Source organism: Ctenopharyngodon idella, chromosome 3 (genome assembly GCF_019924925.1).
Source record: "Ctenopharyngodon idella isolate HZGC_01 chromosome 3, HZGC01, whole genome shotgun sequence".
Lineage (NCBI taxonomy): Eukaryota > Metazoa > Chordata > Actinopteri > Cypriniformes > Xenocyprididae > Ctenopharyngodon > Ctenopharyngodon idella.
Genome location: NC_067222.1, coordinates 32,021,868 through 32,039,880, shown reverse-complemented (window position 1 = coordinate 32,039,880; position 18,013 = coordinate 32,021,868). Strand labels below are relative to the sequence as shown.

General features: G+C 37.6%; 1 protein-coding gene across 7 annotated transcripts in view; it reads left to right on the top strand.

The window, feature by feature from the left end:
• Nucleotides 1-240: 240 nt before the first annotated feature.
• tnrc6c1 (trinucleotide repeat containing adaptor 6C1) overlaps nt 241-18,013 on the top strand; it is a 58,793-nt gene continuing 41,020 nt past the window's right edge. For 3 of the 7 annotated variants that reach the window (XM_051885387.1, XM_051885382.1, XM_051885367.1), the window contains exons 1-3: nt 241-919; nt 8,550-8,652; nt 9,169-9,190. In XM_051885387.1, the coding sequence (XP_051741347.1) occupies nt 8,590-8,652; nt 9,169-9,190 (85 nt within the window). In that variant the 5' untranslated portion in view covers nt 241-919; nt 8,550-8,589. Of the gene's footprint in view, nt 920-1,211; nt 1,266-8,549; nt 8,653-9,168; nt 9,191-18,013 lie in introns of those variants that run through there. The other 4 variants (XM_051885385.1, XM_051885386.1, XM_051885376.1 and 1 more) reach the window with 4 other exon arrangements.

Genomic DNA, 18,013 nt, shown 5'->3' with positions numbered 1-18,013 from the left:
ACTAAAATGGATGCAAGAGCTCTCTAGAACAACCATGGTTTTATATATATATTTTAAGTATTGCTGAGAAAGCCCGATTAATGATTAATCAAATGAGAGAGACTCGAGAGATGGCTGGCGGTCCGTCAGTCTGTGTTGTTGGGGGAGGGAGGTAGTTCCTCGACCCTCGTTGTCATAGCAACAATAAAGGTAGAGCGATATTTTAACATAGGGGTTGGATTGTTTGTTAGTTGAAGTCACGTGGCGTGCCGCTGGGGAATGGGGGCACTTCCTGTTTTACTCTACAGAGACTTGAGCCGCTGTTGTCAGTTTCAACAAAATGGCTGCTGGAGCGCCACAAACGAAAACCCAGTGAACGCTTCACGTCAGTGCAGTATCATTTTAAATGGATGCATTGGAATTTCCCTACCTTCTGAGCATCGGGACATTTACTCGTGTGGACTCGTTTACATACGTATTAGCGAAATGAAGGCATGCTGAAATATTTCCCTTTACGCACTTTATATACACCCAAAAGCATACAGAAGCTCAAACTGCCAGTGTGCGCGCGTCTGTGTGGGTGCGCGCGTGTGTAGCTGCTCCTAAAAATCGTCGTAATGTTGAAGATTATCAACCTTAAGCTTTCTTGCTTACGTGGAAAATTGTCGTTTAATGTAATTTTCACTGTTTGCACTGGCATTTTTTGAGTTTTTTTTCCCCCCCCGCATCTGGATAAATTCCACTGCATATTGAGAGGTGAATTCCTCAACTGGAAAGTCAGCCTCGCCATTGCAGCTCACTGCAAGAGCGAGTGTCCCGACTGCGACTGAATAATATCTGATCTGTGTCAGTACGGGTATCGACAACATCCTCCTTCACCATGCAGCTCATGCATCACATTTGAACGGCAGACCGCAGTTGCTCCGTGTGCAAAATAAAGGTAAGATGAGACATTTTTAAATCGGGTATAATATTTAGGTGGGCGGGGTGTGATAATTTTTGGTATACAGTGATAATGCGTCATTTTTTGGGATTTCTGAGCTATTTTGTTTCTGACTGACAGTGACATTGAGAGGGACGCAGAATTAGTGAAATCACTAAAACCCAACGCTCGCCGACAAGGTTATTTAATAACATGTGCGGTCTTCTGTTTTGATGGTTAGAAATAGCTTGCGTGTGCAAATGTTTACTCCCCCGAACATCAACATTGGCCCATTTTCTAAACAGATGCGAGATAAGCCTCCTTTCCTGTCGGATTCCAGTCGTATTTAAGATTCATACGTCTGGTAATGTGACCAATTTTGTGATTTGCCCGCTGCGTTTGCGTTTACTTAAAACCAGAGTTTGGCGCTCGAATGGTGTGTTGTGTAAATACATGTGTCCAGTATTTGCTGGGAGTCCCGTCACGTCGTTTTGATGATAAAATGCTGTCTAGGAAGGCAACTCACTAGTTTTTTTTAAGATTATATTGTTATGGAGAATCATGTTACAGTCTTTCTGCAATGACGTTAACCCTGGGCGATGAACGAAAGAGAAAGAAGCGCGGTGGTGTTTATGTTTTCATGGAGTTTGGATTAGAAATATCGCGCGAAGAGCTGCTATTATTTCTGGTTGAAGCTGTTTGATTCACTCTCTGGTCATGACTGAAAGATTCAGATTCCTCGTGAAACGAAACAGTTTCAGTTTTTAACGAAATACTGTTGAAGCTTCTAGGTTTCTGTTTTTTTTCTGGGGAGAATACTAGAGGTTTTATTGGCAAAATCATGTTTGCCTTAGTTGAGAGTAACTATTTGTTTCCGTCAAAATGTCAGTTATTGTTACTACTTTGAAATCAGTAAATTCATTATAAATGTCATTCAAACATCGTAAGCTGCCAGAATCTTTCTGTCCCTTTTTTTTAACGACAGTACTACCAAATTACCATCGTTTTGTTGTAGTAGCGTTAACTGATATTTAGACTGACACTATGGTTACCATGGTAAAATTTCGTAAGCGCATTGAATACTGCTTTTGGTTGTGCAGGATAACGCTAACGTGCTTACCGTCTGAGGACAGCACCAATGTCAAACGTCCCCATGACTGTTCCTGTGGTGGTGCAGTTGCTAATTTGGCAGGGAGAGTTTCAGCTCCCCTCACAGGGTCAGGGTCCCCCTGTCAGAGCCAGACCTTTTGAAAAGGGCTGTGTGTTCTCCAGGAGTGAAAAGGGTCAGACAAAAAGAGGCCACTTAATGCTCAGATTACCATAAAGCTTAGGTCACATTGCCCCTCTCAGCTTGTTCTTATAAAGCCTTACCAGCATTACTGTGGCTTGGGATTTACACCATGTGGCTTCATGTTTGGTCATTTGTAGCTTTTGGTTATTGAAGTGGAATCATTGTTGCTGAGTCTGGTGTCTGATTCCCTTATGAAACTTAGTTCCTGTATAGAAACTGTGGCATTTTGAACAAGACCATAGTAACCACAGATAAAACCATGGATTGCTTGTCATTTCCATGGTTAGATCAATGATGGGGTTAACCGGTTTCTGTAAAAGCCAAAAATCATGATATGTTACAAAAACAGAATGAAAGTATAACTAATGCTAATTGTAATAAAAATAAAATTTAAAACAGTAGAGAGTTTTGTTGAAGTAAAATCATTGCCATTTTATTTTTCAAACAAATTACTGTGAAGCTAGCGCTACATGCAGGTGTTTATCTCTTTGCCTGCGAACAACTGTAATTTTCTGTTTTGTGTGTGTGCGCGTGTTTAATTTTCTGGTATACACATTTTACACCTGAAACTATGTTGCTATTTTCTACACTTGGTGATGTGGCACTTTGCGCTGTTGGCACATGTATCAGTTTAGCATCTGTATTCTAATATAAAATAGAGGCTCCTCACTGGTGTCAGACTCGTAACGCTTATAGCTGAGCAAATATGTCATTAATTCCCACGTTCCTTTCTGAGCCACTTTGAAACATTTTGTAATGTTTTTCTAGATTTTTGGTATTTACTGTCTTTTGCTAATGTTTTGCACAGTGCAGATTTTGGTGTCTTGTCAAGCTTTGACATCAATGCCTTGAATCAACCTGGCTCATCAATAGCACAGTCATTTTATTTGTTTGGACAGAAGACACTAACCAACAGCTGTCATTCCCAAAGTGAGATTTATGCTGATCTCTGAAGATTGTGACTGTCCCACTGACTTGTTCATCATAATAGATGATATTAATGTACTAGAGATACTTTTATGTTTTGCATGCTTTATTCTATGCTGTTTTCTCCATTCATGCAGGTCTGATGAAAGGAAGTTGAGTTTTTGAACCTTCAGGATGTGTTTTTGGCATTTGCTTTACATTCTTTTTTTGATTGGTTGAAAACTGCAGGCCAAAGGGATGCTCCGATGAGTCTTTCAAGGGCAAGTTTGCCTCTCTGAGACACACTTGTAGCAGTTATCTGAATTCATTAACCTTTTGAAAGGCACGTTTTATTCGTAGAATGCAACATTTCACCTGCTCGCTTGCCTGCAAAATGGCAGCCCTCAGTTACAGTAAAGGAGTATAGTCCTTCCTGTTCATCAAACCTGTCAGGATGTCTTAATATCATAAATTTTAATAACACATATGGCTGGGAGTCTGTCTATAATGGAGTCTATAACTCGTACACTGTTCTAGAGCAATTGTGAGGTGCTGAAAGTAACAGTTATTTGATAGTTCATCTGAAATTCACGTTTTATGTTGTTTAGAATATTTGTGGCTTATTCTGCCCACTTAGACAGGAAGAGGCTCTCTGACCGACTTGTAAAGCGAGCCACAGTTTGTGGTGTTTAGGGGTGGGTAAATCTGCAATGGATGAATACCACAATAATAGAAAGGCACAGATAAATCTTATTCAGAATAAGCCATGATGACAGTCTCCCTGAACTGTTGAAATGTGTTTAGACTTCTCTGTCTATGTTTTTGTTTCCTCAAAAGTAGTTAATATTGATTATTTCACAGGCAGCAAACAAAGCTAGATACCTAGTTTGCTTACTATAAAGTGCCTTAAACAAAACTCTAAATATCTTGTGCTTTTATATATATTTTTAAATTTTTTGTAAGAAGTCTCTTAGGCTCACCGAGGCATGTATTTGATATGTTAATGTATTTTAAAATGTAATTCATTCCTTTGTTGTCAAAGCTGAATTAGATCAGTCTTCAGTGTCACGTGATCCTTCAGAAATCATTCTAATATGCTGATTTGCGGCTCAAGAAACATTTCTTATTATTATGAGTGTTGATAACTGTGCTGCTATTGATATTTTTGTTCAAACCATAATACATTTTTTCAGGATTTTTTTGATGAATAGTACATTATTCATCAATTGTACATTATTACAAAAACAATTATATAAGTCTTTACTGTCACCTTTAATCAATATAATGCATTCTTGATAAATAATTAATCATTTCTTTTTTGAAAGGTTGCGTAGCAGTCTTCAGTCTGATTAAAGCTTATTATTTTTACAAGTATTGTGTGCAGCATGCATTAGATGGTCAGTGAATGTATTGTGGACAATTTGTGGGCATGTCTGGTCTCTTTAAGCCTTAAAGGGATAGTTCACCCATTGATACTGTGAACAAATTCGAAGCAACATTGGACCCCACTGACTTTCATTGAATAGATAAAAACACTGATACAATCTTCACATTATCTTTTTTGTGTTCCACAGAAGAAAGTAAGTCATACGTGTTTGGAATGACAAGAGAAATGATGACAATTTAAATTTTTGGGTGAACTATCCCTTTAAGGTTTCATAGGTCCAGCGTAAAGCTCTCTGGAAATTGAAAGAATGAAGAATGAAAGGCCATGGCTAAGTACAGGGTTTGTACTAATCTCACTAAAATTCATTTGACAACTTTTTTTCCCCCTTGATGCATCACTAATAACCTCAGAACTGATCACTCTCAATTTAGTCCCCCGTTACAAGAGTTTCCCCTTATGCTAAGTCCATTAGTGTGCTGAACTGTTAGATGTTTTGCATTTTATTGAGACAAATGTGCAATCGCTGAAAGACCTACGTGATTTGAGTATAATGACAGGGGTCTTTATAGAAGGCATTTGTGTGATCTATTAGGGCAATAAATTGTCAGCAGAGCTTGTGTGAAAGTGCTTTCATTAGTGACTTTGGAGGAAGATGAAAGTCACTGGACTGCTATGACTGCGAGTCAATCCACCAAAAAGCTATTTTTAGCGGCTGTTTGCCCGCCAGGAACTGAATGTATGAAAAATCACCTTTCACTGTTTTTCATTGGCATTCAGGCTGGTAGGAACTTTTCTTCTGCTGAATTAAAAAAGGTGTCTACACATGGTCTGGAATTCATAAAACAGGATTTCACACCGCACTTTTCACCACCATATAGTCGCCTGCGGAAATAAAATCAGACTCTAAAGGTTCTTTCACCCTGTCTTTTGTCTGTTATTTGTTGAGTGTGGCTGGGTGACTAAAGGAGATTTTCGTGTTATCCAGGGGTTTACTGGCATGTCAGGTCTGGTCTTCTCAAATGGCTCGGAAGTTATGGGTTTCTAATGCCTGATTGTGTCTGATGGAGAGGCTGCAGATTTCTTCTTCTGTAGGCTGCTGTTGCTAGCCAGCAGGTTCCTGAGGGCTCTCGACTCTCTTGTTTGTCTTGCAGCGCTGACATTTTTTGGCTCTGTGCCCAGAGAGCGTCTAGTCCCCCACCCCCTACCACCGCATCTCCACCGTCTCTTCAACTTGCTCATTTCCCCTCCTTCCTCCACCTACCACTATTTCCTACAGTACTTCATACTGACTGTGACTTGGACCGCATCACTTATATACAGAAGAGACCAACAATGAAGGCAGTTATTGTTGTGGGATGTGTGTTTATCTCGTTAATTTTTCCCATGATCTCACACACAGGTAATGCTAAAGCAAAGGTCATTAGACATTTAAGATATTTAGACTGATAATTGTTTTCATGTTTTAGCAGATAACCAATAAATAGCCAGTATCAAATTCTATGCTATTATATTTAAATAAATAATTAAAAATAAATCTCAAAAATCGATGATTCCAAATGCTACAAGTGAATTTATGCATCACACAATTACAATGTGCAGTACGGAAAATTACGTTTTTATAAAGCAACTAAATAATCTATTTATTTTTTGCATTCACACAGCGACAAGAAAATATATTTGTCATTGACACTCAGGATCTGTTGCACTTTGATCTTTAACATTAGATCTTTACATCTTTCCCTTTCTTTGAACAAAATGAATGCTTGAATCCTCCGCAATCGTCTTGTCAGTCACCCTGCCTTCCCTACTCTCATCACAAGTGAAATCTGACTTCGATGTAAGACACTTGCGGTTTTATAATTATAGTGTCCTTTGTCCAATTGATCTAAATGATTTTTATTTAGATAAAATAGCAAAATGGCAGTGAGGGCGGTGCCACAGTGGGCAAGTAATGTGATCTTGTACGACTGAATGTTGTGTAAAGCCGGTAACACCGACCACCACAGCAAGCCTAATCATGTGACACTGAAATTGAAGTAATGGCTTCTGAAAATTCAGCTTTGCCATCACAGGTAGTGTTGGGAATTGAAAATCAATTCCAATTCTGAAATCGGATTCTTGAGGTCAGGTATTGTATACTTTATCAAATTAAAATTTCGATTCCTCTTATCGATTCCTTTGTGTGTATTTTAATGACTTTAAACCATTCAAGCACAAGAAGATCTGTGCGCTGTTTTCTGTGCTGCACACACAGACAAAACGCGCACAGAAAGCCACCTCTCATAGTGAAAAGTGCGAGTTCTCTTCCACGCCTTTTTGCACTTGAACAGACAAATACACACACAAATGTCAAAATGCAGTCAGAACACAGTCGTTATGTCTTAAGTGAACGTAAACAGTTGACAGAAAACGCATAACAGTATATTGGATCAGTGCAGTTCTTAAAGTGACAGCAGCCTAATATTCCTGCTGGTGTCTCTATAATAACGTCAAACAGCAAAAGACAGAGAAATTTCAGTCGCTGTTCTTGACTGAATAACTTTTGTAACTATATTTGTAATGTATATTTTATTTATAAAGTGCAGTTATTTTACATTTGATGCTAATTTGTTTATTTGTTCTTTTTTACTTTTGTGTTTACTTGTCTTTAATAATGCTTGAAATTTATATTAGTTAGGCTAGTTTTTGCTATGGTATATTTTTAAACCATAGGCAAAAGCTCTTTGTGTAAGTGTTCTTTAGCTTGTTGATTTTTGTTCATGGTATTCAGCTACAATAAAATGTTTTGCAATAAGACTTAGAATAAATGTGAATGATATCTAAGGTTTTTTTTTTTTTTTACCTGGAATTGAAATTAGGAATCGATAAGAATCAGAATCGTTAAAATTCAAATGATACCCAACCCTAATCACAGGAATAAATTACATCATTCAAATAAAAATCTGTTATTTTAAATTGTAATAATATTTCACAATATTACTCTTACTGTATTTTGATCAAATAAATCCAGCCTTGGTGAACATAAGAGACTTCTTTCAAAAATATTTTAAAAAATCACGACGCTTGAACAGTGGTGTATCAGTCAGTATCTGGCAACCACCGGTGTGGTGCCAATATATCGTGCATCTCTAGTTTAAAATATTTATTTAGTGATTATTAGAGAAGACAAGCATTCATACGCTTCCATCAATCTTGGTTTGGTGCATCTGGTTTATGTCACATTTGTTTATCTCTGATTCATTCACTCAGGCAGAGTTTACTGAAAACAGGCGGTATAAAATGAACAAAGTTCAAAGTCTGTCTTTATTCCTAAAAGAAATGTTCCTCTGAATCCCAAGTACATCCTTTTTCCCTGTGAATTTCTTGTTGACATTCCTTTCTGACTATTGTTATCATAAGCACAAAGATTCAGACCAGCTCTTATACCACTGAACTTGGTTCACAGATGTTTTTGTTTGTTTGTTTGTTTGTTTGTTTGTTTTTTTTAACTAGAACTTGTTCATTTACTTTTTTCAAGTCTAGTTTGAATCAGTGATTTTTGATTTGTTTGTCTTCTTCAGTCAGGTTGGTCTGTATTATCTAATGAATATGCTGGTCAGAGAACTTTTTCTATTTTGCGCTGTTGGTGTTTTTCTCAGTACTAAAGGAGAGCGTGTCTTTTGTTTAAGTGTTTTAGCTTTTGTGGCTCAGTCTATTATTGATGGTAAACCAGACTTTGTTTTACTGTGAAAAGCCACACCAAGTTGATTACATGTGTGGGTTCCCTTCTTTTCATCAACAAACATAGAATATATTGTTTGTTCTGTCTTTTTTTTTAATCAGCTGCTGTATAAAGTAAATAAATATGCATACTTAGGTTCTTTTAGATTTTAGGTCATATTCCAATTAGTACTGCCCTTGGTTTTATGGGTATATGATGTGATGTATGAATAAGCCATTAGAAAAAAAAATATATATTTAAACATCTTTTTTGTCTTAAAATGATCTATTAGAGTTTAAAATACAACATATTATTTGTTTTAAAGACTGGGACCAAAGTAACTCAAAACTGATCTTTTTCACAGCCTTGGGACAAAACACGTCACACAAGAGGAGAACCATTTGATGGAAGAAAAGAAAAAGAAAAAGCAAGAGGAAAAGAAAAAGAAGGAAGCTGCTCAGAAAAAGGTGAGGGCTTCTTTCCTATGACCTACAAGCTTTCACGTAGAATCTTTTGCTTGCGTCCTCCTTATAAAAGCTGCTTAACGGACACCTTAGTCTGTCATAAGCTTCTGAGACATCTTTACCAATGTGAAGCACAGGTACCAAACAGAAGACCTGGCAACCTGTTTGATGTCTGCCTGTGAAACTGTTCAAACACAGTTGTTATGGTGCTCACTTCTTAGACATCATCATGAAGTTACAAAGTCAGTGTTCCCGTCTTGTGTATACTAATGTAACATTCACTGATGTTACACAGGTCACATTCTGGTGCTCTTTTGACTGATTTAGCACATCCAGCTTGATCTCTATTTAGCTAAATACTGAACATCTTATGTGTTCCAAGATTTATGGTCCACTAGTCATTTTTACAGTTTTTTTTTTTTTTGTTCCAGAAGTGACACATTCTTTGTTATAAAGCTTTTGTACACTAGACCTGTGAAAGTGTGCATCTCTCAGTCTACCTTTGTTCTTCCTTTACAGGCTGCTGAACAGAAAACCAAAGGTCAGTTATGATTCTCTTTGCAGTGCTGCACTAAAGCATGAAGTTAAAATGTGTTTCTTTTTTAAGGATCTTCTCCATACAGATATGTTCATACCACATATATCTCCTCAAACACCTCTAGAGTGGCAACTTATGAAGCATATGAACGTTCGAAATTTGAATGTTATTGAGCGGCTCAGAAGTATGATCAGGATTATATTTCTTAATATGTAAATCTGGCAATATTGTAAACTGGCAGCATCATACGATTTTAAAAAGCGTTTCTTCAACTATGGTCACTTTTGGCACTGTGGACTTTGAGTTCACACTCTCACTAGTTTGATTGGTCTACTAATTGTCTTCAACAGTGAACATATACATCAGGAGAATGCTGTTCTTTTTGTCATTGCCATCATACCTCAAATAATGTATTCTGTTTGATTGAATTCTGTGGTGGAAATGACATTTAAAATATTTTAAATGAAAATCGCAATTTAGAATGGCCGACTTTTTTGTCTTGCTAAGACTAATTTCATAGCTAACATTTGATTGGTCCTAAATACACATAATTAAATTATATATTTTTTTTATATTTTTGTTTTAAAACTTTTTATTGATTTTAGTGTTGTTTTAATGTACATGACAACTGAAGAGCTGTTGTAGTTTGTGTAAAGATTTGCATAATTTTCACACAGTAAATATTAGAATGTGTATTTTGCTCTATTTGTAGATTATCATAGTTGTAAAAATGCAATAAAATTATGAATTTTCATATTTTTAAATCTGTGACTGGGACAAGTATAAAACAATAGAATCTGTACAGTACATAAATGGTGTTTGCAAAGTAGCCACTTAAATGGAGAACAATTTTACAAAAAGAAACAAGCTGAAAAAAATTCAACTAGTGCTTGTAGTTGAAGAAACACCCATTCATTTAAAAGTATCTGTTCTCTGTTAGTCTGATTGTTAGTAGGTCCTGTTTAAATCAGTGTTAGCAGCAGATCTTAGAGTGACAGGAGAAGTGAGAGTGACAGCACTGGAAGGGAGACAAGGGGAGCAGGAGAGGAAGGTATGTGCTGACGTGTTTGGTTCTGGTCTCCTCACCCCATAGGTTACGCCGCCTTCATTGAGAGGGGTGAGGTATGAGGCAGTAAATTTTAGACGACAGAAAAGGCTTTTTGAGGGTTGTCATGGGGCAGATGGGAGAGGGGCTTATGTCATGTGAGGGATAGACAGTCATAAATCTCATTAGAGCATCTGCTAATGCTGTAACTCTCAAACATCAGACTTAACGCAGGAGGGAGTGCTGGTTTAGTGCACACAGGGAACTTCAATTGCAAAATATTCTGGAGAATTGAGTTGCAAAGCTCTTTCTTTCGCGCTTTCATCCCCTGAATCTCTATCACTGTGTGAGTCAATGTTCAGGATCTCTTGTTTCTTTAATCTGAGTGCACTAGGGGCATTCGTGGAGCTTTGCTAATTAGATCTAATCTGGTTTTGCTTTGTTTCACATCTTTCTTTATCCCCTCTTGAGCCATGGTACCTAAGGACACACATTATCTGCTGCTGATAAGGATATGTCTGTTCCTTCCGCCTGTTAGATCTTCTTGAATTTGGCTGACCTGTTTCTGGGTGGCTCGACATGTGTGTTAGATTTCTTCTGTGTAAAGTAAAATGGACCAAAGTGCTTGTTTTTGGAAAAGGGTTTGTCGAAGGTAGCATAACCCTCCTGGATCGAAGTTGACCTTTTAGTGCCTAAGTCTTAAATACTTTACCCAAGATACTGTCTGTGTGACAGATCTTTTATAGTTCGATAAATCTGTTTGATGTTTCTTGTAATTCGGGTTTTGTTTATGAAGTTGTATGTTTATTGTAAGGATGTTGCAAAAATGCACAATTTAGTGGGTTGTTTGAACAACTAGTTGGTCTTAAAGGGATAGTTCACCCCAAAATGAAAATTCTGTCATTTAGTTACTTATGGAGTTGTTCCAAAACTGTTTGGTTACCATCTAGGGCTGCATGATATTGGAAAAAACTGACATTGTGATTATATTGTTTTTCTGCGATATATATTGAGATATGAAAAAAATTCACCAGATGACTTGAATAGCTCTATTCGGAAAGAGTTTATCATTCTAGGATGATTTGTGGCTATTTTGTAGGTGAGTGAATACGCATAGAAAATAATGAACAAATTACAAGGATAGATAAATATTATAGAACAAAGATACAAATAAAATAAATAGTGCTTTATATTTTTCAGGTAAGAGTATTCAGTACAGTATTCAGGTACAGAAATTGAATAATCAAATGTAAAATAACACTGCATAGTCTTCCCTATATAAATTAAACAATTATTCTGTGGTAAAACTATAAAAAATTATTTTTCTCTGTCTTGTGTTGTTTGATTAACATTCAGTGGGAATATTAGGCTACTGTCACTTTAAGACCGAATGCGCGGATCCAAAATACTGTTACTGTAATACTGTATTTCTTCCTCAATTGTTTAGTTCACCTAAGCCATAAGCAACTGTATTTGAGGACAATGTTTTATGTGCATTTTGACAATTTCTTTGCAAATATGTGTCAGTTCAGGCACAAATAGATGCGGAAGAGAACGGCATTCGGTGTTCATGTGCATCTGTGTGTGCGCACGCACATAAAACAGTCGCACGTTTAGAATTGAGTTCTCTTTTGCATCTTCAAATAGTTTAAGTAGCTTGAATGTTTAAACTGAAAGAACCTAAAACACGTTCAAATGATAAACTTTTATTGTATGATGGTCAAACTTTTCAATTAATCCGAGAATCACGTGCGTTTTGAACCGTGTCTGGTCCGTACGAATTAACGATCCGTATACTTTGCATCGCACATCCTGCAATGTGACTATCGCGGATATCAGTGCTAAAACGATATATTGTGCAGCCCTATTACCAACATTCTTCAAAATATTTTCTATTATGTTCCACATAAGAAAGAATTACAGGTTTGAAACTACATGAGAGTGAGTAAATGTTTACAGAGTTTTCTTATTTTGGTGGGGTGTACTGTCCCTTTTAAGGTAGCCATTTATAACTAGGATGGTTTAGGGCATGTCCATCAAATGCCAGATGTGTTTTTAACAATGTTTAGATGCTAATTGCAGTTCTTCAGTGGGGTAACTGACAGGTATTCATCAAACAAAATTATTAAATTATGTAACCTTTAGTGCACAAAATCGCCAGTCATTATAAAAACAGAGACCTACGCATAAATAACAGCAAGTAATTTAAAGACTGACAATTAATGTCTTGAAATCTGAAGTTTGATGGCTCGACAGGACTTCTGTTAGTCTTTCAGCATGCTAAAATGTTCTCTTATAAGTTGTCCCCTTTAAAACCCTGCCACTATAAATATTAAAGCTAAATAAAAAGAAAAAAAGGAGTTGACCTGACTTATCACCTACTATTTGACCACTCTGACCACAAAAATTCACTGGATATTCTGTGATTGCTGAAAGGACATTTTAAATTCAGCATGATGTCGCCTAAAGATCTTTTGTATCATTAGAGAAAGGTGAAGGTGAGCTCTGAGGCATGAATCTCTAAAGAGACTCCTGGAGGAAGCAGCGCTGTGCTCTGGTACTGAGTGAGCAGTGACGACCGCAAGGCCATCTTTCTCTTTTCAAGAGAGGCCCAGGAGGGGCATATACACACACATACACACACACACACACACACACACACACACACACACACACACACACACACACACACACACACACACACACACACACACACACACACACAAAACCTGGACAGATTCACAGGGAAGCGCTTTTGCCAAACCGACAGTGTTTTTGTGGAATGAAGAGAGAGAGAGAGAGAAAAAGAACAGAAAAAAAAGTTGGAAAACGCTGTGGGTGTCTGTGTCAGTGGAGGAAGGGAGCAGTAGAACTGTGTGAAAGAAAGAGTGAGAACCTGCTTAAGTTTCCTGTCAGCTCAAGTCTTTTGGTTTTGGCCGCAGAGAAGCTCAAAGGCCTCAGAAGATTTTCAGGCAACTGAAAAAACAACCATCCCCCCTTTCACCTCTCCTTTTTTCCTCCAAATCTCTTTCTTTCCCTTTCACTTTCTAACTCATTCTCTTAAAGTTCATTTCCATATGCACACACATAGACACAAACCTCACTGACTAATCAGATTTGCTGCTGATTGTTAATGTGCTAAACCAGATTACTCAGTTGTTTCTGCTCTTGTTTCGGTACAGGCACTTTTTTCCACTTCAGCCACAGGTACTTTCTGTCTTGCTCACTTATTGTATACTTTTGGTCCAGTTGCCTTTAACATAGTGTCAACCCCAGAAAGAACGTCTATGACCCATTTAACTGTGTATGCATATTGTGTGTAAAATTGTTAGCAGTAATTGCAATCAGTAGTTCCAGTTAGACTGTGCCAATACAATCATATACTTTTCCCCATGATATTGCATGGATTATTTTGATCCTGGTATCAATATTTTTTGTTTAATTATCTGTGCATAAACTCTGAGCCTGCTTCAAAGGTCAGTTTCAGTTCAAATTCAATAATGATATTGAGATGCATTGCAATCATTACATGTGTATCGTATTGTGAGGTAGTTGGCCACATCCAGCTCTAGTACCAAATCATATACTGTAAAAAAAGATGGTCTCCACTTCCTTCCACTGTAGAAAAATTAAGCCAGAATATCACAAAAAGGGTTGTTGGCAATTATGTCATTTGGAGCCATCTGCTCAGTAGTGATCCTTAGGTGGAGCCGCTGTATCAAGGTCCCGCCTATACTCTTGCGCCGCAGACTCAATCGCAAGCACAGCTGTCAATCATGACGTTACACCCCCTTTTTTATAGCAACTACCTAAAATGACAGAAACCATCTTTGGAGAAAAAATTATTTGACGTATAATTGGATATTTTTTTTTTTTTAGTTTGGCTTTTGAGTCGTGTCTTATTCGATTACATGGAGAGGGCAGGGTCTATGACTTATACTGCAGCCAGCCACCAGGGGGCGATCTAAATTCATTTGCTTCACTTTTTAGGACCTGTGCAGCACACCAGTGTGATTTGAGTGGGTCCTGTTCAGTTTCTAAAGGAAGGACTAGTTGCTGTATTTTGTACTGTTTGGGTCAACAAATCTTGAAAGATACTAAACAGCATATTCTCAATCACAAGTGTATATTATACTTTTTCTGTAGAGTAATATATCCATAAAAAATATTTACTTTTGGTTGGACCATTAGAATCAAATTTTCTACGAATTGTACCTCAACTAGTAGAAACACCTAGGTCATGGGTCCTATTCGCAGGGAACTCATAAACTGTTAAAATATATGCTGTAGTTATTGAGAGCCAAATAAATATAATTTTGTCAATTATTCTTTTCAGCATTTCACTGAGACCGCTGCTGTATTTTATTGTAGTGTCATTGATTTCAGATTGTTTTGCTTCTAAACATGAGGAAAGCTTGATCAGAAACTGTATTTCAGACAGCCCTGCTCAACTTAAAGGATTAGTCCATTTGCAAATTAAAATTTCCTGATAATTTACTCACCCCCATTTCATCCAAGTTGTTCATGTCCTTCTTTCTTCAGTCAAAAAGAAATGAAGGATTTTGATGAAAACATTCCAGGATTTTTTCTCCTTATAGTGGTCTTTAATTGGCCCCAAACGGTTGAAGGTCAAAATTACAGTTTCAGTGCAGCTTCAAAGGGCTTTAAACGATACCAGACGAGGAATAAGGGTCTTATCTAGCGAAACGATCGGTCATTTTCTAAAAAAAATTAAAAATATAGTATATGCTTTATAAACACAGACCGCACTTCCGTATACTTCAAAAAGCTTACATTGTATGTCTTACGCCTTCCCTATTCTACTTACGGAACGAATGCAGCGCCAGTTCCATTTTTTCCGTAAGTTGAATAGGGAAGGCGTAGGACATACAGTGTAAGCTTTTTGAAGAATACGGAAGGCAGTCTGGCGGAGGCACTTGCAAGGCGATCATTTGTGTTTATAAAGCATATACATTTTAATTTTTTTTTTTTTTTTTTTTTTTTTTTTTTAGAAAATGACAGATCGTTTCTCTAGATAAGACCCTTATTCCTCGTCTGGTATCGTTTAAAGCCCTTTTAAGCTGCACTGAAACTGTAATTTTGACCTTCAACCATTTGGAGCCAACTGAAGTCCACTATAAGGAGACTAATCCTAGAATGTTTTCATTAAAAACCTTAATTTCTTTTCAACTGAAGAAAGAAGGACATGGACATCTTGGATGACATGGGGGTGAGTAAATTATCAGGAAATTTTAAATTGAAAGTGGACTAATCCTTTAAGGCCCTTTCACAGTAACTGTAACTATAAAGTTTTAATAACAATAATGACACAGAGGAACAATATTGTTAGAATCACTTTCAGAATGATTTTTTTCCCCTGCTGTTGAATTATAAAACATTAACAGCCAATCAGAAACCACCTGACTTTAAAGAGCGTGAGCATTTAAAGGGACAGATGATGTAACTGCAGCACACACTAATGAACAGGACATTATCGTCTGTTGGTGTGGATGTTTAGATAGTTATTGTTATTCAACCCTCTATGCACACATTGGCAATAGAATCGCCTTTGGCTAGTCAATTTTTAGTCACTTTTGATACAAAAAGCATTTGTAAAAATTCAGTAAATTGTGCTATACATTCTCACACACAATACATGTAACAGTGCTTACAAGAAAGACTCAAAGGCAAGAAAGCAGGCCAGCATCAGCATATCGATTTGGATTTGCATCACCATTTGTGGGATGTTATTAAAAACAGTTACCAATGTAAAAGTGCACCAATTGAACCACTGTGTGTTTGGATCTCTATGCAAATCAAATGCGCTTCTTTTGAGAGCCTGCTGCTCCTCAGAGAAACACTGAGTTGGCAGAGTTTCTAAATGAAATTCATACTGTGTCTGCCATTACAAAGAAGAGACTTTGACAGTGACAAAAGTTGGCACGGCACACATTTTACAGGACTTCAATGTGCTCAGCACATTTTTCATGATCTGAATGCACAAGACAACAAACATATTCACAAACTCTTCCTATAGGAAGCCAAACGTGAAGGATTCAAAGCAAAACACAGAAAACTACATGTCATGAAGATGAGGTTCAAATATACAAATTTGACAGCATTTAAAGGAGAATTTAAAGGAGATTATTAGTTTCAGATTGGATACCAGCACCCTGTCGAGGGGAAGAGGGACACTTGATTTGGTGCCTGTGTTACTGCCAAGAGACGTTTTAGTAACAACAAAGTAAATGTTCAGAGTTTAAAAAAAAAAAAAAAAACATCCAAAAAACTATGCTCCACTAGGCCATGAGTCATCCTTCTGCTCGCTGCCCTGCATGCACACAGTGGGTAGCGGCTGCCCTCTCAGATAGGCTGTCTGGGTAAGGACTCATGGAGCAGCAGCTTGTACTCTCAGTGCTCATACAGCGGATGCCAAGGTCTCAGGGGATCAAAATCCTCCTTACAAACAGAAGAACTCAAGGACGAACAGCCAGACTGAGTCATTAGCAGTAATTAACAATGGCCTAAATTGGCAAATATGGCATTGGAAGGCGCTGTAATGAGCAGGTCTTTAAAGTAGAGCAGGTGTTAACTGACAAACAACCTGTGTGAGCTATTCAGCCTGACGTAGGTAACAGACCCCTGAAGAACTGCCCCTAACTACCATACCAAAAACTACAGGATATATTTTTAACACCTGCTCTACTCAAAAGAAGCGCATTTGATTTGCATAGAGAACCAAACACACTGTGGTTCAATTGGTGCACTTTTACATTGGTAACTATTTTTATAACATCCCACAAATGGTGATGCAAATCCACTTCGATATGCTGATGCTGGCCTGCTTTCTTGCCTTTGAGTCTTTCTTGTAAGCACTGTTACATGTATTTGTGTGTGAGAATGTATAGCACAATTTCCTGAATTTTTACAATTGCTCTTTTTGTATCAAAAGTGACTAAAAATGTACTAGCCAATGGCGATTCTATTGCCAAGGTGTGCATAGAGGGTTGAATAACAATAACTATCTTAACATTCACACCAGTGGATGTGATTAGCATCTAAACAGCTAAAAACACATCTGGCATTTGATGGACATGCTCTAAACCAGGCTAGTTATAAATGGCTACCTTAAAAGGACAGTACCAAAGGTCGCAGACTTAACACTTACTACAAGGAGGGTAACAAAGAGCCTCTAAACAAATGGCCAATCTGACAAATTTACGTTTTGTTTCATTTTTTTCATCAAAATATAATTCTTCATGTTCACATCTTTTCTTGCAAATGTCAGGATGGAAGTTGTGGCTGGGTAAATGAATCCGGCACTGTCCAAAAAGTACTGAAGGTTTTACTGGATTTTAGACCAATGAGATTTCACTATGGGTGGGGCTACCCAGTGCAACAACACAGAAATGGAAAGCAAGCATTCGACAAAATGCTGTGTGGCTTGTCGCATACATGTCAACACAGAAGAAATTTTTTTTTCGCATATTGCTGTTGTTTTATGGTGTTGTGCCTGGTTAGGACACTGTTTGAGACATGCTGCTGCTGTTGAATTTCTCGCATTGTTGAAAAGGCTTTGGTGGTCGGAGCAAGTGTGTGTTTGAACCGCTGAAGAAGGTGGTGGTGGTGGTGGTGGTGGTGTGTGTGTGTGTGTGTGTGTGTGTGTGTGGAGAGACAGAAATGTTCTCTGACTGGGTCAGTATTTATAGCCTCCCTCAGGCAGTGCAGCCTACCGCCATCTTGTCTTTTTGCCTGCCGTGTGTGTGTATATTCACACTAGC